Consider the following 20669-nt stretch of genomic DNA (forward strand, 5'->3'; position numbering starts at 1 on the left):
ATCCCCTTACCTGGGATCCTAACATACACTAAATGTATGCTAGTTCACGCCCTAAATCACACTTCTCATATTTTCTTTGTCAACGATAATTTCATCACTTGCCAATTCACACAACAACTGTTCACCTTGAATACACATGCATTCAGAATACTATCCAAAATATCAGCATCATTACACAAACTTTCCTCCTTTCTCCTAATATCCAACGTTCGGTAATTCACATCTCACATTAATAACATATTAAATCATAGAATTTCACTAGAAAGTATTGGTGCGGATCACCTACCTGCAATAGAAGCTCTACTCGTGCTTCCCTGCTACTGCTGTTGCACCACGTCTGTGGTCCCTCCTCTAAATCACAGGTTCATCTTATAATTTTTCCTCACTCAAGGATATGTTTTATAATAACCATATCAACAACCAATAAGTCTTTCTTTTAGTCATTTCTTAATATTTTATGTTTTTCTCATTTCACCCATTAATATTTTCGTTCTTTGTCCAACCCCAGTTATCATTCCTTTCTTTATATTTGGACTGTTACTGTCTCGTTTTTGAACTGTTACTGTCTGACCTCTCCTCAGATTTGTAACTATATCTGGAGTTATAGAACTCCGATTCAAGCGAGATTAGTCTCGTTGGAAAGATGAGGCTACAAGTTCTCTGAATAAAGGAGAACCCAGTTCTACCTCTAAGACAGTCAAAATTTCTCATCAACAAACATTTGGACTGTTATTGTCCACCTGTTACTGTCTCGTTTTTGAACTGTTACTGTCTGACCTCTCCTCAGATTTGTAACTATATCTGGAGTTATAGAACTCTGATTCAAGCGAAATTAGTCTCGTTGGAAAGCTAAGACATGAGGCTACAAGTTCTCTGAATAAAGGAGAACCCAGTTCTGCCTCTAAGACAGTTAAAATTGCTCATCAACAAATATTTGGACTGTTACTGTCTTGTTTTTGAACTGTTACTGTCTGACCTCTCCTCAGATTTGTAACTATATCTGGAGTTATAGAACTCTGATTCAAGCGAGATTAGTCTCGTTGGAAAGCTAAGACATGAGGTTACAAGTTCTCTGAAAAAGGAGAACCCAGTTCTGCCTCTAAAACAGTTAAAATTGCTCATCAACAAACATTTGGATTGTTAGTCTCGTTTTTGAACTGTTACTGTCTGACCTCTCCTTAGATTTTTAACTATATCTGGAGTTATAGAACTCCGATTCAAGCAAGATTAGTCTTGTTGGAAAGCTAAGACACGAGGCTACAAGTTCTCTGATAAAGGAGAACCCAGTTCTGCCTCTAAGATAGTCAAAATTGCTCATCAACAAACATTTGGATTGTTACTGTCTCGTTTTTGAACTGTTACTGTCTGACCTCTCCTTAGATTTTTAACTATATCTGGAGTTATAGAACTCCAATTCAAGCAAGATTAGTCTCGTTGGAAAGCTAAGACACGAGGCTACAAGTTCTCTGATAAAGGAGAACCCAGTTCTGCCTCTAAGACAGTCAAAATTGCTCATCAACAAACATTTAGACTGTTACTGTCTCGTTTTTGAACTGTTACTGTCTGACCTCTCCTTAGATTTTTAACTATATCTGGAGTTATAGAACTCCAATTCAAGCAAGATTAGTCTCGTTGGAAAGCTAAGACACGAGGCTACAAGTTCTCTGATAAAGGAGAACCCAGTTCTGCCTCTAAGACAGTCAAAATTGCTCATCAACAAACATTTAGATTGTTGCTGTCTCGTTTTTGAACTGTTATTGTCTGACCTCTCCTTAGATTTTTAATTATATCTGGAGTTATAGAACTCCGATTCAAGTGAGATTAGTCTTGTTGGAAAGCTAAGACATGAGGCTACAAGTTCTTTGAATAAAGGAGAACCCAGTTCTGCCTCTAAGACAGTCAAAATTTCTCATCAACAAACATTTGGACTGTTACTATCTTATTTTTGAATTGTTACTGTCTGACCTCTCCTTAAATTTTTAACTATATCTGGAGTTATAGAACTCAAATCTATAATTTAACATCCAGACATCAATTCATAATTGACTTTAAAACGACTCGTAAAACCATGTTTAGAATATCTTACCTGGTACAATTAAGGTCTTGATCCCTCCTTTTCTTTCTAATGACAGTCGGCCCTTCCCTCTTCTTTTCTTGTTTAAGTTTTCTTATTAATCCCTTGCCTACCAGTGTTTAGTTTACCTATAACCCTTAATCTTGGATGGGTTCTTGAAATTTGGTGTTTCTTTCTTGATATGTAAAAATGGATACCAAAAACTCCCTCTCTTACTTTCTTCATGATAGTTGCAGATTTGTTTTTGGTAAGAAGATGAGTATTTATGCTCTATAATTTTTCTTGTTTGCATTTAGGCCCCCACATCTTTTTTTTCTTCTTATTATTAAGTTATACATCTTTTCATTTCTTATAATTTCACCCCACAACTTTTAGTTTAGTTTATTTTCTTTAATTTAATCCAACCCTCAACATTTTCGGGTTGACTTATAATGTCTCGAAATATTTCGTCCAGAAACTTATATCAAAAAATTTATGAATTCCCATTTTTATTTAACCATATGCATGAATTTCTTCACTTTTTATTTCTCATGTAGTTAGTTTGCAATCTAAGCAACCTTTTTTTTCCCGAGGTTTACATTTCCAGCCACTATTATGGCCGGCCAACTAACTAGATTTGAATTTGCAAATTCATCCATCCCCCCATACTGTCTATTCTGGTTATAAGTCCTTCATCCAGCCCATTTGTTGTCTTTCTTTTTAGTTTAGTTTTTTCCCCTAGTAGGTAGTGTAAACTACTGGCCAATCCCTCATGATTGTTTCTTCGCCCCTTCGATTCCAAGGCTCAAGAACAGGTGAAGAGATGATTTGGTTCATACCTTATTGTTTTCAGTAGTTTTAGAAAGGAATTTAACAAGTTTTTCTCCCCTCTTTGCTCATGTTTTTCTACTTCTTCTTCCTCTCTGGTTTCGGTTTTCCTTCCCTCATTCTCTAGTTGTACCAGCCAGCCTGTTACACACCCTCTTTTGTCATAGTTTTAGCCATGTTTGGCACTTATTAACTCTATTTTCCTCTATAGGGTTCAAGAGGAATGCATGCAGCTGGATCGTGTGTTTTTCTCTAGATAGAGGGAAGGGTCTACTGCAGCTGTTGGGATTGGTTTTGGGAAGAAGAGGGTCACCTTCTCTCTTCTTCTCAACTCTCTACTCACTCTTCACTCAAGAGAGCTTGCATGCAGGTGATCTGGTTGGGTTTTATTGGGAGGAGCGAGGTTCAGTTGCAACAATGGTTGCAGTTGTTTCTAAGGGAGATGAAGAGTCACCTTTTCTATTTCCTTGTATTTATAGGCCCTATAAGTGTGCTGGGGTGTTTGGGCACTGGACCAAGGTTGTCCTTATCCCCTCCCTTTTAGGTTATCTTGGGCTGGTTTCTATTCCAATTATCCCCTAGGATAGGCCGATCCAACACTAATTTTTGTTGGGTTTTACAATGTCACTGTCGATTCATAAATCAGCAGCCAAAAACTGTGTCGCTGCCGATTTAGAAATCGACAGCAAGTGTCGCTGCTGATTCAAAAATCGACGGCGGCAGTGGAGTCATTTCCGGCTTTAATTTACTTTTTTTATGTTTATAAAAATGTTTTTAAACACATTCTTTTTTATATGCATGATGTCAAGGTTATGTCAGAGAAGATTGGTCTTCCAATAAGAAAGCTCCCTGAAAATACTTCATTCTCCCAATTGTAAGCCAAACCAAAACCAAGAAACTTCTGCTTACCGGATTGAAAACCAAACACAATGTCACCATACTCTAACATCACGTCATGCAATTCTTCACCAGAAAGACGTGGGGGTGCAACATCCTTTTCACCTCTTGCCAATAAAAAATCATTTATGTTCTTTCTATACTTGTGATCTATTGGTAAGAAACGTCGGTGGCAATAAAAAAAAGACATTTTACCCCCGTTTGTTAACGTAAATGCCTTGTTGTTTTCCATGCAGTATGGATATGCTAGTTTTCCATGCGTGCTTCAACTAGAAACCATTCCATAAACTAGAAAATCATTGATAGTCCACATCAAAGCTGCCCTCATAAAAAAATTTTGTTTTCTCAATACATCATAAGTCAAAGCCTTGGAGGACCACAACTGCGTCAACTCATCAATCAACGGTTGAAGACAAACATCTATATTTTGGCCCGAACTGTTAAGACCGGGTATGACCATAGATAAAAACATGAACTCTAGCCTCATATAAATACCCGATAACAAGTTATAAACCGTGAATTTTACCAGCCAACAAGAATAAAGAGCAGCAAATAACCCGAATGGATTGAATCTATTTATATACAATCCAAGATGTACATTCCTTAATTCAGCTGAAAAGTGAGGATGCACACTGTTAAAGTGTTTCCATGCTTCACCGTCAGAAGGATGCACCATCACTCCATCCACTGCATCATGTGATTAATATCATGTCATGTGCTCAACAGTCTTTGGTGACATGAATAACCTTTGTAGTCTAAGTGTGATTGGGAAGTATCTAAGTTTTTTATATTCTATAATAGTCTTTCTCATGTCAGTTCTAGGTTTATAATAGGAATGCCCACATGTCATGCACTTGGTCAGCTCAGCATTTTCAAGGTAGTAGTACAGCATGCAAAAGTTTGGATACATGTCAATTTTCTGGTATGTTAAACCGAGGAGTTTCATGATGAAACCAAAGGGTTTCATCATGGACTTAGCAGTATAGAAGTTCTCTTTCAATTTGTTCCCTTTAGGTAAAATGCTTCTCGCCCATTCGACAATTCTGTCATAACTGGCCTCACTCAACCCATAATCCAACTTGATGGTAAACACCTGTGCAACGACCGATAATTTACTATGATTTGTGCAGCCATTCCATAATGGTTCATCAGAATCTTTCAAAAGATCAAAAAACCTGGCCGCGTCTGCATTAGATTCTTCTTCTATAATTAGATATTGACTAGCATTACCTTGATTCATTTTCATTGCATCCATAACCATATTCATGTAAGGTTTACTGTTGTCATTTACAACTCCATGCATGTTGCTAGCATTAGAAGTTGACTCAACCATCCTTTCTACCATGCTCTCGTTTCGAACAAATAGTTCTCCATATGCATACCAACACAGGTAATCCTCCTTGAACCTTTTGTGTAGAAAATGCATCGTTACAACATTTGAACGAATAAACTTTTTATTTTTACACCTTTTGCATGGACACCTAATACTGCATTCACTAATATTTCTCGGAATAGATGTTGCGAAATTATTAAAACTCTAAACCCCATTACAATAATCCATCCTCCGCAATCCTTAGGGTGAATTTCGATACATCCATGAATAATCATTCATGACTTCTATCAAACCTCTATAAAATAATGATGACAACATGTATTAATTAACTACGTTAAGTAAATAAATTTGCAAAAATATTGGTTTAGCTCAAGATTATCCAACTTACTTTCAAACTTCTCTTAAATATTCATTATCAATTATCTACGTACAACAAATTTATACACATTAATTTATGGAAATTACAACTCGGCAATAAAATTGACAAAAATTAAAATAGACCCGTTAAACAAGCCATTATTTATTTCATCACAACACACCTAAGTCGGTAATTCGACATAAGTGTCAACAATTTATAAACAAATACAATTTTACAAAATCTAAAACAAACCATAACAAGTATAAAATTATAAATCCATACTACAAGTTTGTTTGAGAAAAAACAATAAAACAAGTAAACATCCAAATAAAATACATATACTAAAAAAACATTTAGTAATAAAATTGACATTTTAAAATTGTGTTAAAATTAAAAAAAGATAGATTTACTTACTAAAAATAAAAAATTTACAATAAATCAGAACACGAATGCTGTGACTAGAAAAGTTAAAGAAGAATAAGTTGTGTTGAGATGAGGGGGGATGTTTGGGGGGCTGATTGTTTGTAGTAAGGGGGTTTTGTTTAGATGCAGGGGAAGAATAAGGAGAAATATAGGAGGGGAGGGTCGATGACCAGGTTTTATATTAAATATTACTGATGGAATTACCAATATAATGATTATGTCTATAACTCCATCAGTGATTCTGTTGGTGTATTAGACACGTCACTATACGGACATCCCGGTTTGGATTCTACTATAATTCCATCGGTAAAATCATCCATAAAAACTTCCACGTCATCGCACTGCTTTGTTTTTTCAAATTCTTTATATTCCGTCTGTGATTCCCTTGGTATATACCGATGGAATGTTTCTGTCGGTATATACTGACAGTTTTAGCGAGGAAAATAATTTGATCAGTAATTATCACCGCAAAATACCGACAAAAAAAAACCATCAGCAATTCCGTTTATATTCATTAAATTTCTTGTAGTGTTTCAATTCTGCTACAAAAACATAAAAAATAAAGAAACCAAATCAAACTATCTTGAAATCACTTCAAAATTGATATACTAGTTATTTGAAGTGAGATAGAATTATATATTAATTTTGGGCTCTTTTTTTATATCATTTGACTAGGGTTCTGATTCTAGGTTAAATTCTACCGCAAATTGATCATACAAGGGTTTTCGATATCTAGGCATAAGTTAACGATCTATAAAATAAGATCTATTGTTCATTGGGTATAAGGGTATTACATATCAAATTTGAAGTTGTTCCAATATTGTTTGTTCTAATATTGTTTGTTCTAGGTTTTAATTTAGGTGCTTACAAGCGCGTAATGAGTCAGATTTGTGTCAAGTTACCAAAACATGTTTACTACTATTTGTTTCAACCTATTCAATTTATTTCTCTTATATTTGGGTTATTTAGGAGTTAAACTAGTGTTTTCATTACTTTTTGCTTCTGTTTTATTTTGAATCCTCGCATCGTCCATATTTCATATGAACTCATCTTGTTATTCGTGATATCATTATTGTAGTTTTGTTTTGCTTCTTTTCAATATCTTATTGATTCATGAGTCATTTTATATATATTTGATTGTGTTACAAGAACCATTGACTTTGGTTCGTTGATTTTTAGTTGCAAAAGAATCGCACTGCAAGAAGGTGAGCCGAAAGGTAAAAGGTGTAGTGAGGACAATTAAGTGAAAAACCTTGAATTGTGTGAAACACAAGAGTTGTAGAGATATATTTTCTTGCTACTAATCAGTTTTGCAGACTCAAAGATGTTTGAACATAAAGACTGGAGCTTAGGTTCAAGGTAATCTCTGTGTCACACTTCCAAACTTAATTTCTTAGCTTCCCAAGAGTTGTATCATTTATGTATGGGTTATGTGAACAAGTGGTCACGGAGTTCGCATCATTTTGGTATTAGAGTTTTGCTCCATTAATTAGGTTATATCCTTTTATTAATTTTATTTTTTTTTCATTTATTTTTCACTACTTGTTCTAATATTCTTCTCTTCAATTAAGTAACAACATCTTCTTAGTAAAAAACATTTTTTACATTTTTTACTTGTCTCTTAAGATATCAGTAGCATAAAAGAAAAAAAAGTCGTCAAAAGATTAGTTTTAGATTCTGTCATAGAAAACTAAACAAGAGAAAAGTAGATCAAATCAGCTTGGAATTAGCTCATTATATATTAAATTTGGGGTTATTTAGACATCATTTGCTTTAGGTTCCAAATCCAGGTATTAGTGTTAGCATTGCGACCGTGTATTAAAACAACTCAGAATTAACTTAAACTTAATAATATATTTATTGGGGTCCTAATCGCACTATATATTAATTTTGGGGTCATTCGGACATTGGTTGCTTTGGGGTTCAGATTCGAGTCCAAGCTTGTCGTAACGGATCTATTTTACGTCAGCTTTTAAAACTTGTTTTGTTTTTGTTGATTTCATATGTTTTTGTATGCTATCATCATATTTGAGTGATATTTACATCATTTTCATATATTTCACATATATTTTTTTTTGTCTTCAAGTCATCCATATTTCATATAAATTTGCTTGCTACTCACGAGACTGTAATCATAGTGTCATTTTGTCTTTGTAATTTTCTTTCTTCTTGAGTCATATTTATTCATTTGGATTAAACTATTAAGTGGTTCTATTTGGTGTTGATTTCAATTTTGCAAGAGCTAAAAAAAATATTTGGGTGATATTTACATCATTTTCATATATTTCACATATGTTTTTTTTTTCTTCAAGTCATCCTTATTTCGTATTCGCTTGCTACTCATGAGACTGTAATTGTAGTGTCAATTTGTCTTTGTAATTTTCTTTCTTTTGGAGTCATATTTATTCATTTGGATTACACTATTAAGTGGTTCTATTTGGTGTTGATTTTAATTTTGCAAGAGCTAAAAGAAGATGAGATGAGAGAAAAAAAAGGCATACCAAATATATTAGAGTGAAAAGCCTAATATTTGAGTGAAACACGAGAGATATGATAATATTTTATCACCACTAACCAATTTTTATAGGTACAAACATGTCAAAGCAGAACAATCCACCAACCCTTCCCGAGGGTAACTTAAAGCTTTAGATTAAAGGCATAACACATATGTTGGCAAATGTGCATATGTTAGGAGACATGAGTGACAGACTTGATAAGGTTGAAAAATATAAGGATGACTCTAATTCTAATAATCATGATATACATGGAATAGGGGCTAAAAGGAGGGTGAACCATGACAATAGCATTGAAAGGCATGTGGAGGCTAATTTTGGTGATTTTGGGGAGGATGATGATGACTTTGGGGATAAAGGTTTTGAGGCTGAGACTTTAGGATTAAGGGGTGGTTTTTAGTAGAGTAGAAACCGAAGGGATTTTAGGTTTAGACAAAGGGGACAATTCAGCTAGAGGGGATAATTTCATAATATGGGTGACGGTGTGGATGGAGATTTGGATTCTATTAAGCTCAGAATTCCTAATTTCCAAGGTAAAAATGATCCCGAGGCTTATTTGGAGTGGGAAAAAATGGTTGATTGGATTCTTGAATACCATAACTAAGTTTTTTTTGGATAAGGTAAGTATATTAACCAAAAAGAATCAAAACAACAATAAAAGGGCAAACCCCACACATCTTGGAAAGGCGAATAAAACCCCACCTAACCTAAAGCAATAAACAAGAAAACTAGGGCATACCTTAGAGAGAGGTTAATAGGATATGCCTTTAAAACCTAAACAAGAAATAAATTAATAAGAAATGAAAATATCATAAGAAAATCCCCACAAAATATGAAGTCGTCTATTAGTATCCAAAAAGGTCATATTACAAAGAATATTACCTTTAGAAACAATATAATGAATAATATATCTATAAACAATTGAATTTTTTAGAGGAGTCGAGCATTTCTCTCCCTCCAAATGTAATAAACTGCAACAACTAACATCAATATGGTTATCTAAGATTTAAGAGAGTTACCTCCACCTAAAAGAGAGAGTCATGAAATGGTACTAACCTAAGATCGAGCCTAAAAGGAATAAGACATTTAGAACAAAGATCATACTAAATACGATGACAGAACGAGCAATCAAAAAATAAGTGATCAACATTTTCCCTACCACCCCCATATAAAATGCAGTGGTTAACCTGAATGAAACCATAGGACATAAGTTTATCTTGAGTCAAAAGGGCCTCACGAATAGCAACCCATAAGATAGTATGTTTATGTCATACAAGCTCCTATCACTCCACTTTTTTTTGTAATAGATGAATAGAATTCCAAACACTATGAATAGAGAAAATACCTCTAGGAGCATCCTTCCAACACAGAATATCAGGCCTCATATCATTTGGGTGAAAAGAAACAGGGGTACATCGAATAAGCTTAATCCACTTAGGAGAACTAGTAGGAGGCCAATTCCACTACTAACATCAATGATACAACTCAACCTTGTGTCTCGACCCAAGCCAGAGTCAATAATAATTGTCCCAAAAAACCTCCACCAAGGGACCCCTAAGATGCCAATTATCAAACCATAGAGAAGTGGAACAACCATCACCTGCACGATATCATATAAAATTGTGAACAAGACTACGAAGATCAAGAATCTTCCTCCAACTTCAAGAACAATTCCTATGACAAATCACCTCCCAAATATTCCTACCTCACAACAAGTATGAATGTATCCAAGATGACCAAATTGAATGAACCAATCTAGTGTATCTAGTTCATAAGTGTTTAACCATGACAGCCTGATTCCAAACCTCTTGATTTTTAACACCTAAGCCTTCTTACTCCTTTGGTAAGCAAATCTTATCCCAAGCAATTTTAGTACCACCCGAAGCAAGATTACTACCATTCCATAAAAAAAAATCTCAATAAAAAAAGACTTTCATAATAACAATCTTCGGAAGAATGAAAAAAGAAAACTAGTACGCTTGAATAGAGAAGAGAATGGATTTAATAAGATGAAGTCTACTCACATATGAAAGTGTGATTCATCCAACCTATAGCCTTAACCATAATATGGTCCACAAGGATCAAATAATCAAGAAATGTGATTGTAGTAATAAGAGGAATACCAAGGTACTTGATTGACAACTTCCTTTCTTTGTAATCAAGAACATCAAAAAGCAGCGTTTTTATATCAAGCTTAACACCACACAGGAACATACTACTCTTGTCATGGTTAGGAGAAAAACCAAACAAAAGCCAGAATTGGCTAAGGCTATGCTTAATTAAGGAAATCATGCCCAACTTAACATGGCAAAAATCATCAAATTATCAATAAAACACAAGTGAGTAAGATGTTCCCTCCCACAATGTCAGTAAAATCTAAAGTCAATTTCTCTAACTAGTAAGATTCTTGTAATTTTTGGTTTTCTAACAAACTAAATTGACTTATCGAAGATTAACTAGCTTCACGGGATCTTTCTTATACTTCTCATTTTCGAATTAGTATTTTTAGGTAAGTGTTTTTATTCCAATAATGCTGGTGTCTTAAAACAAGTTTTCATTATGTCACTCTTCTATCAGACCTATTTTGACTTTTCAAGATTCGTTATAAATCTTGTGATGGGTTGCATGACTATGTGGTCACAAGGTTTGCATCATCATGATATCAAAATCCTAATTGCACAAAACTTAAGGTTTTCACACTAAAATGAAACTTCAAGTATGCTTTTCAAAGTATAAAAGTGCAAAAAACCAAATTCCATAAAACTTATAGTTTTCACACCGTCATGCAAAAATTTATCATGAGGTCATAAAAGGTGCTTAAAGCTGGCATGTAGGCTTTATAATAAATCACAAAAGTGTGAAAAAAACCCATTTACACAAAACTTATGGTTTTCATATTGGCATGCAAAAACTTACCATAAAGCCCTAAAAGGTGCCTTTAGTTGGCTTGTAGGCTTTTTAAAACATAAAATTATGAAAGAAACCATTTGCACAAAACTTATAGTTTCACACGAACATGAAAAAAACTCACAACAAGGCTTCAAAAAGTGCCTAACGTTTGCTTGTAGGCATTTTAAAGCTTAAAATTGCAAAAAACCTATGTCGACAAAACTTATGGTTTTTGTATTGGTATGCAAAAACTTATTTGAGGTCCTAAAAAATATCTAAAGTTAGCGTGTAGGCTTTTTAAAGCATAAAATATATGAAAAACTCAATTCCATAAAAATCAAGGTTTTTTCACCGACATGCAAGACACATATTTGAGGCCTTAAAAGGTGTCTGAAGTTGTTTATCAGGTTTTTTAAAGCACAAAGGTACTGAAAACCCAATTTAACAAAACTTATAGTTTGTATACCCACATGTAAAAACATATCACGAGGCTACAATAGATGCTTAAAGTTGGCCAGTAGGGTTTTCGAAGCCTAAAAGTGTGATAATTTGACAAAACTTATGATTTTTGCACCGATATGCAAAAAATAACATAGGGCTATAAAAGGTGGCTAAAGGTGGCCAATAGGCTTTTTAAAGAACAAAATAGCAAAAAATATAATTTCACAAAACCTATGTTTTCCATACCAACATGTAAAAACATACCAAGATCCCCCTAAACATTACCAAAGTTGGTCGATAGGCTTTTTGATGCATAAAGGTTAAAAAACAATCAATTCAACATAACTTAAGGTTTTTGCATCAACATATAAAAACATATCTCGAGGCCCTGAAAGGTACTTAAGGTTGCTTGACAAGCTTATTAAAGCACAAATGTGCAAAAAACCTATTCCCACAAAACTTATGGTTTTTTGAATTTCAACTTTGGTCCGAAACTTCATTTTGTTTTTTTCCAATCCCTATGCTTGAGAGAATAAGAGAAACTCACCAAAAAACAATAAAGAAGAGAGAGAGTCATTGGTTGGCTGTATTCTGGTCATGAAAAAAGGTTGTTTTTGGTATCAATGTTTTTTATTCGATGAGAGAAGTCCCATTGAGATATTTTTTCCCTTCATCTTGCCATAAAAAGTAGATGAGGTTTAAGAGAGAAATTTGTTTTCGGTTGATTTTGTGTTTTTAGATAAATTTTTAGGTATTTTGAGTTGATTATTGATTTATTGACATCATAAAAATGTTTCTTATATGTTTTTAGGTGAACATAGACTAGAAATTATTTTTTTGGATAAAAAATCTAAATTTGAATTTTCCACCACCTATGTGTCATTTGCTTATAATTGGTTTTTTTAAAAAATAATTGTCTGTTATTTTATCAAAACTAAAAAATAAAAATAAAAGGTACACATGGTCTTGTTTTTTAATGAATTAGACATGTGATTTTTACTTACTAGGAAAACAACTATCTTCGACTAAAAATGTATTTGAGAATATGATAATAATTGTTTTTTAAAGTATGTTTTTGCTTATAAATATATTAAAATAATATTTTTTTTATTTAAAAAAATTTATTTTTGATATTAGTATATTAAAATTATCTGAAAAAAAAAAAAAATGTTTTTAATTTTTTTTAAAACATATGTGCCCACTGCAAGTCCTAAAAGTAAAGGGATTCATTTTACGTTTACTTTTTTTCTCTCTTTTATAGCGTCAATCTTTTATTTTGAAGACAACAGAGAAAAGAGATTCGTATTATTCATTCGTTCGCGTATTTGATCCTTTTCTCTAATCTCCGATCTCTCTATCTACTTTTATGTAATTGCATCTGCTGATTTCAACCCATCACAGCTATCATCATATCTTAATTTTTTGGTTGGTTGGTGCTTCCATCTTTCTATCTACTTTTCTCCACTAAGTTTTTTTTTTTACTGTATTAAGATGATATTGAAAAAGAAAATCAAATCTTTAATCTGTATTTGCTTTCGATTCTGTGTTAAACCTAGGGTTTTTATTAATTTGGGAATCGTTTTTTTCAGGATAATAAGACCAATCATCACAGCAAGGATAGGAACCCTTCCTCACATGAGCTTTTGCCATTTATGAAATGTCGGCGTTACTTAATGTATTCACTCTTTCTTTCACCTTGTTTTTCTTACTAATATTTAATTTTCAGTATGTTGGGAATTTTCTTGTTCGTCGTTGATACGGTGTTGGTGGGGTTTTGTTTTGGAGTATACTAAGTAGCTGGTTTTGCAGCTCTTTACTTGATGGTACTTGAGATTTGTTCTTGATAGATACATAATGCGTTATGGGAGTCAATTGGTATAAAGTGCTGCATATATATGCTCTGTTTTGAATACATTATCCCTCGCATGCATGTTGTCTTTTTTTTTTCCTTTAAGTTGGTTATTTTTTTCTCCAATTGTTAACCTTGTATTATTCCTTTGCGCAATTTTTTCACTCATTCTGGATTGCAGTCTTCTCTAAACGGATCAGCTTCAAATCTTCCAGATACCACGGGACGATCTTTTGCTACATCCTTCTCTGGTCAGTCTGGTGCAGCATCTCCTGTTTTTCATCACAGTGGTAGGTAGATTTTTCCAGAGATTCAATTGTGTCTTCACCTGTTTTCCTTCAGATTTCTATGTGACTGTAAGGGTTTTTTTTTTTTTTGCACTGCAGGAACTTTTCAAGGGCTGCATAATATTCATGGGAGCTTTAATGTACCCAACATGCCAGGAACACTTGCATCAAGAAACTCCACAGTGAACAACATTCCTTCGGGCGGGGTTCAACAACCAACTGGAAGTCTCTCCGGTGGAAGGTTTGCATCCAATAATCTTCCTGTTGGTCTCTCTCAGGTATTTGTGAATTGTTTTTAATCTAGCATGTGTATCCTGTTTTCTTGACGGTAGTTAACTTCTGCCCACTTTCCTGACTTTTTTTTAATGTTTGCACTGTGCAGTTGTCACATGGTAGTTCCCATGGACATTCAGGGGTTACAAATAGAGGAGGTATAAGCGTTGTAGGAAATCTGGGATATGGTAGTAACACAAATGGAATTGGTGGTTCTATACCTGGAATTCTCCCAGCCTCTGCTGGAATAGGTAACCGGAATGCTGTTCCAGGTTTGGGGGTATCCCAAATTTTGGGTAATACAGGTCCAAGGATTACGAGTCCTGGAGGGACCATGGTATCTGGTGGGAACATTGGGAGAAGCTTAAGCACAGGTGGAGGACTATCTGTCCCTGGTCTTGCATCTCGTCTGAATTTAACTGCAAATAGTGGATCTAGCAGTTTAAGTTTGCAAGGACAAAATAGATTAATGGGTGGTGTGCTTTCACAAGGTTTGTGTGCAAGGAAGAAACTTATCAGTGCTTCTGTTGAACATACAATTTACTGTTGCCTTGGTTGATTGTGATAAAATATCCTTGCCATTTGGCGTTGCTAGCTTGAAACTGTATTGATGCCCACTTTGAGTTTTTTTTTTTTGAAAGTGGAGCTTTGGTTTTAACTTCTTGTTTTGTTATTGTCTGTAATTTTTTACAAGCAGTAACAGAACTGCAAAGTTCAATGTGCTTTGGGGTTGCAGGCTTGCTGCCCTCTTTTTCTCTGTTTATCATCGCATGGATGATGCAAAAGGATCCATATAGCTGACCCCTACTAGTTTGGGATTTAGGCCTTTCAAAGTTCATTCTCGCTCTCTTGAAAAAAAATTGTTATTATCTTTTAGATTTTATGGAGGATTCACACTCGTGAGTCTTTCCAAATGTAAAAGAACATGGCTGAATCTAGTTGATGCTTAGTTTATTTACGATTCAACCACTTGGTTTGATATCCCAAAAAAATAATTTTACTGTTCACTGCCTATATTTGCCTGTGTGAATGACATTTTGTGGATTCAGGAAATCCACAGGTAATTCCTATGTTAGGAAACTCATACCATACTGCTGTTGGTCCTCTTTCCCAAAGCCATGTACCGGGTGTGAACAATCTCAGCTCTATGGGAATGGGAATGTTGAATGATGTGAACTCCAATGACATTTCCCCTTTCGACATTAACAATGATTTCCCTCAGTTGACAAGTCGTCCTAGTTCTGCTGGAGGGCCTCAAGGTCAATTGGGTAATTGAAGCACACTTTTGCAATTTTGTTTATGGTTATTTCTGTTTCTCTGCTTTCACCTGTAATAGGTGAAAAATACAAGGGAAATATTTGCAGGTTCACTACGAAAACCTGGTATAGGAGGTAGTCCCATTGTTCAACAAAGCCAAGAGTTCAGCATTCAGAATGAAGATTTTCCAGCTTTACCTGGATTTAAAGGTTCCAAACTCATTCAAGCAAACTCCTTACGTGCTGTATAATGCAAACACATTTGTCTTCTGGTTGGTGGGAATAGAAGTTCATCAGTACTGTAATCTCCCTAGAGGAGGACATTGGTTGTTACTGTTCCATGGTACACCTTAATTTTCACATGTATGCTCATTTCCATGGTACACCTTTGAATCAGGAGATGTGCCCCTGTGTAAATTACAATAAATGTTTTGCTAGTGCGTGCTTAACTAATATTTTTGTGATCAGATCTATGATGTTTTTAATGTCCTGTCTCCTGGATTTACTTTTTAGTTGTTTGTTTGTGATTTTGTGCCATGCCAGGAAAAAAAAGAAGACTCCACGTGTATAATAGATGACCTTATTTTTTCCCTCCAATTGGTAATGCATTTTTCACATGTTTTGACCATGATTCTGGATGTGATTCAGGTGGTAATGCTGATTATACAATGGATATGCATCAGAAAGAACAACTGCATGATAATACTATCTCAATGATGCAATCTCAGCACTTCTCTGTGAGTCTCTTATGTGAAATTGAAATTTAGCAATAGCAAAATGCTATCCATTGTACTCTGACACCTCATTGCTGCACTCTGCAGATTGGAAGATCTGCTGGGTTCAACTTAGGAGACACTTACTCATCATATCGTCCTCAGCAGCAGCAGCAGCAGCAACAGCAACAGCAACACTCCCCTGCTGTCAGTAGTAGCATCTCTTTTGCATCTATAAACAATCAAGATCTACATGATTCAGAAATATTTCCTTCTTCGCATTCGGCCTATCACCCACAGGTGTGGAAGTTTAGTGCTATTAATGGTTTTCTGCAATGCCCTTTAGAGGGCTCCACCTCCACAAGTGAATGTGGTTCATATATCTCATGAAAGTAGTCAATTGCAAGTCCTTGCTTGGTTACAATTTTTAAAAAAAGGGGTTACCTCACCTATAAGGTTTTTATTAATGTTTCCCTGTATCTGTTGAACCCATCAATTTTACCCTTAACAATCCTTACATTTTCAATTCTGTCCTTCCATACACTCTTCTTTCAAGTCAGTTAATGGAATCCATTAAATAACCACATGACAACTCCAGAATTTAATGATTTTTAAAGTTATAAATTTTGAAATAAACAAAATTAATAGTAAAGCATTAAAATAAAAAAAAATTGAAATCTGTAATTCACACACATTTGAGTTTTCCAAAATTTCGAGTTTAAATTGAATTTTTCTTATCATTATTTTAATTGTTAAACATGATTGATCTTTGCCATGTGGATGTTTAATGTATCCTATTAATGGATTTGGATTGTTAATGGAGGGAAGCGTAAAATTGAAAACATTAGGTAATTTTGAGAATTAAATTAATAGATGTCATTGGTGAAGGGTGACATCAACAATGGGCCCTAAAGGTATGGTACTTTTGTAGCTAACCCAAAAGAAAATTTTCTTGGACTCATATTTGCCACTGGTGGTAACCACACTACTGTATGTTTCATTTCTTAATGTTGGGGTGGTGCAATAGCTATCATTTTTATTTTACTTATCTATGGCTATTCATTTTCCCTATTAAGAAATCATTTCTCTTAAACTATCCATTTCATCTGTGTTTTAGACAAGTGGACCACCTGGACTTGGTCTGAGACCTTTAAATTTGCCAAATACAGTATCTAGTGTTGGATCATACGACCAGCTCATCCAGCAGTATCAACACCCAAGCCATTCCCAGTTTCGACTACAACAAATGTCGGCTGTCAATCAACCATTTAGAGATCAGGGCATAAAATCCATGCAGGCAGCACAATCTGCGCCTGATCCATTTGGGTTACTTGGCTTGTTAAGTGTTATAAGGATGAATGATCCTGATCTGACCTCCCTGGCACTTGGGATTGATTTGACCACGCTTGGATTGAATTTGAATTCAACAGAAAATCTTCACAAGACTTTTGGCTCCCCATGGTCTGAAGAGCCCGCTAAGGGTGATCTTGAGTTCAATGTTCCAAAATGCTATTATGCTAAGCCACCACCTCCACTGGATGTGAGTTTACTGTTGTCTTTTTTATCGTTTTGCTATTTAATTTTAACCCCTTAGTCCCGTATTTGACTGCTCTTCTTTGGGGTCTTGCAGCATCTTTACTTTTCAAAATTCTCGACAGAAACATTGCTTTATGCATTTTACAGGTGCAGTAGTTCAGTGGATTTTTTCTGCTTTCTTTTCTTGTCATTCAAGTTTTAACACTTGCCTGTCTTCATCCTGTTGTATTTCAGCATGCCAAAAGATGAAGCTCAACTACATGCTGCCAACATACTGTAAGCTCTGTTCCTGATGAATCGAATGTTGTATTTGTTTCATATCTATGTAAACTTTTCCTGACTGATTTCCTTGAGTTTCCTGCTTTGGATGAACCCATCCCATGCTCGGGGAAAAAAAACCATTCAGGATTTTGAATACCTGCAGTTTTACTAATTAAATAATATTTAACTATTGGTGGCATCATTACTGTTGTCAGTTATGAAAGAGGCTGGTTGTACCACAAGGAGCAACGGCGTTGGTTAAAAAGAGTACCGAACACAGAGCCACTTGTTAAAACGAGCGCATATGAGAGAGGGTCTTACCATTGTTTTGAACCAAATACATTTGAGATAAAGCTCCAGGTTTTGATTCGTTCGGAATTAGTTTATATTTTTAGAATCCTTTCTAGCTCCATGTTTGCAGGCGTAATTGATTTCTGATCCCCAGTGGTAAAATTGATGTTGATGCAGGAAAATTTCGTTCTCTATTATGAGATGGTGGAAAAGAGACCGAGCCTACCACATCATTAACTAGTGTTCTAATTTGACATGTAAAGTTCTGGTCATGTGTCGTTGACATGGTCAATTTGCAGATTAGTGTTTGCTTGAATTTGGTAGTTTTTAGCAATTGTGTAGCCATCTTGTTGCAGGTATCGGTCTGTTTAACCATGTATATTTTGGTAGTGATTGGCTAATAGTTTTTTGGCAAAGTATTTTTTATTTAGAAAAATATCAAAATAATATATAATTTTTTTAAAAAATATCAGCATATAAAAATATATAAAAAATTAATTTAGAAAAAAATTAATTTTCTTTGAAAGAACGGTGCTGCTGCAATAACTTGTTCTCAGTTAAGAATTCTCGTAAAACTTAATGCAAGCGCATCCCTTCCAATAGACGAGGATTCAAGTTAAACGTGTAATATTGTAGACCACTGAATGTTATAATACCGTTAAAATCCTGTCAATTTTGATTTTGGAGGAAGTTCTGAAGTCACGCAGCCAGTATATATGGCAGACTTTAATGCTGCCGTGTCTTAGACAGCACTAATTATTCAAAATTAAAAGCTGCACGCTCTCTACTCCAGTAGAAGTGTAAAACACCGTTAAGGTCGGGTATCAGAGCTGGGAGTTTTTGATACCAGGATGGTATGGTATGAATATGAAAATGTAGCATGTTACTCATAAATGATAGTTTTTGTTTAGCATTATAAGGTATCGTAGAGATACAGTCATGATTAACTCACTATTCTAAAGATACAAATTAATTTATTACATACATTAACTCACTACTTTAAAGATATAAATTACTATCACTTTTAGAGATACAAAGTCAAGTCTACTCAGAAAAAAATATAGATTGCCAAAAAGCCAAGCAAAAAACTTTTCAATTCAAATTATACTAAAAGATTTTAATATTTGGTTTGATTCAATATTATATATTTGAAATAATCCTTCAAGTTTTGAAAAACACTAAAAAAACATAATTGAGATCCAAATAAATAACTTTAGCAGAAAACTAGGTAAATAATGTTTTTGATTTATAAGAAACACAAATAAACACTTCAAAAGCTTAAAAATTAAAATAAACATAACTTATTGTAGAAAACTTCAATGCATGCATGGTTAAATAATCTGGAAAGATCATATTCTAAACTTGAAAATCATGCAGGATAAGATTATTTTTCTATGCAATAAAGACATGCAAATTTGAGCTTAAAGTTGCCCATAGGCTAACCATAAACAACAGCAAGAACTTTGCCTATTTGTATTGCTAACCTAAACTCAAGTAGCCCAACATCAAAAGAACCATTAGGAGACACTCTTATGTCATGTTAACTAGTTTAAAAAAGAATCGTGCTCAGGTCATATATATTATCATCACCATAGTAAAGACCTAAGTCAACCACATTAAAAGTATTTGAAATATTTAGATGTGCGAGTAGCTTAATCTTGTAAGCATTTTCAACAACCCACTTCATAACCTTAAATGTACCATCAACTCTAGGTTTGAACTTAATAAACTTACCTTGTGAAAATCTTCTCTTGTCGAGATGCACCCATACCAGATCATCTTTTTTGAACTCTACATACTTACCATGTGAAACCCTGAAAAATGAGTGACTACAATGAATAATTAAATAATTAAATAATAATAATAATAATAATAATAATAATAAATAAATAAATAAATAAATAAATGAGGAAAGTTGGATTTTTGGTGAAAAATAAAACAAAATAAAAGCATCTATTGACTAGTTTTACGCTATTGAGCATAACGCTTAATCCGACCGTTAAATTGGACTGAAATTGTACGAGGAATCTCATAACATATATTCCTACATTCGATTATAATTTTAGGGCAATCCAAGTTCACGAAGATATTTTAAAACTGTTAACATTTTGATAGTAAATAACATAAAATTCATCAATGGTAATTTTGTAAATATTTTGATGAGCTGGCAAAGTTCCAGCAATTTATTCTCCTTTCTTTTGATGCCAGAAACAAAGACATAATAGAGAAATAAAAAAGGGAGAGAAAAGAAGGAGAGTAAAGCACTTAAAAAAAAAAACCTCGAGAGAGAGTAGAAATTGTGTAGAATTAAGGATCTAAAATGTGTAAAACACAAATCACTCCCTGAAGCATGGATTTAAGAAGAAACTAAGTGAGGGAGAAAGGAGAAAAAAAGGGTTGTAAGTCATGGCAAAGAAGAAAAATTGAAGGGGAGTAAAAACATCACTTGGAGGAACATTTGTGGCTGG

The 20669-nt window shown here is 34.2% G+C and overlaps 1 protein-coding gene and 1 non-coding gene across 6 annotated transcripts; one reads left to right on the forward strand and one right to left on the reverse strand.

Moving 5' to 3' along the window:
• The first annotated feature begins 12961 nt into the window (after nucleotides 1-12961).
• On the forward strand, nucleotides 12962-18617 carry LOC18107269 (probable NOT transcription complex subunit VIP2). 5 transcript variants are annotated; one of them, XM_006373208.3, is made up of 14 exons: nucleotides 12962-13164; nucleotides 13325-13410; nucleotides 13766-13874; nucleotides 13983-14149; nucleotides 14254-14635; nucleotides 15194-15412; nucleotides 15509-15610; nucleotides 16049-16137; nucleotides 16222-16413; nucleotides 17231-17653; nucleotides 17744-17796; nucleotides 17884-17925; nucleotides 18126-18270; nucleotides 18379-18617. In XM_006373208.3, exons 2-14 carry the CDS (start codon nucleotides 13393-13395, stop codon nucleotides 18436-18438), a joined length of 2001 nt encoding a protein of 666 aa, XP_006373270.2. In that variant the 5' UTR covers nucleotides 12962-13164; nucleotides 13325-13392; the 3' UTR covers nucleotides 18439-18617. The 5 variants fall into 5 exon arrangements, with proteins under 5 accessions (XP_006373270.2, XP_024444967.1, XP_024444969.1 ...); XM_024589199.2 differs by having other exon boundaries at nucleotides 12963-13164; nucleotides 13971-14149; XM_024589201.2 differs by having other exon boundaries at nucleotides 12963-13164; nucleotides 13800-13874; nucleotides 13971-14149.
• Nucleotides 13794-13874, reverse strand: LOC112324833 (small nucleolar RNA snoR35). The gene has a single exon (XR_002978832.1). It is a non-coding gene; the product is annotated as a small nucleolar RNA snoR35 (small nucleolar RNA).
• Nucleotides 18618-20669: the final 2052 nt, after the last annotated feature.

This window comes from Populus trichocarpa, chromosome 17 (genome assembly GCF_000002775.5).
Source record: "Populus trichocarpa isolate Nisqually-1 chromosome 17, P.trichocarpa_v4.1, whole genome shotgun sequence".
In the NCBI taxonomy this organism is placed as follows: Eukaryota; Viridiplantae; Streptophyta; class Magnoliopsida; order Malpighiales; family Salicaceae; genus Populus; species Populus trichocarpa.

Coding starts and splice junctions, on each gene's coding strand:
- LOC18107269 (XM_024589199.2), top strand. Junction 14,150..14,253: donor TTCCTGTTGGTCTCTCTCAG/GTATTTGTGAAT, acceptor TGCACTGTGCAG/TTGTCACATGGTAGTTCCCA. Junction 17,926..18,125: donor CTACATGCTGCCAACATACT/GTAAGCTCTGTT, acceptor TACTGTTGTCAG/TTATGAAAGAGGCTGGTTGT.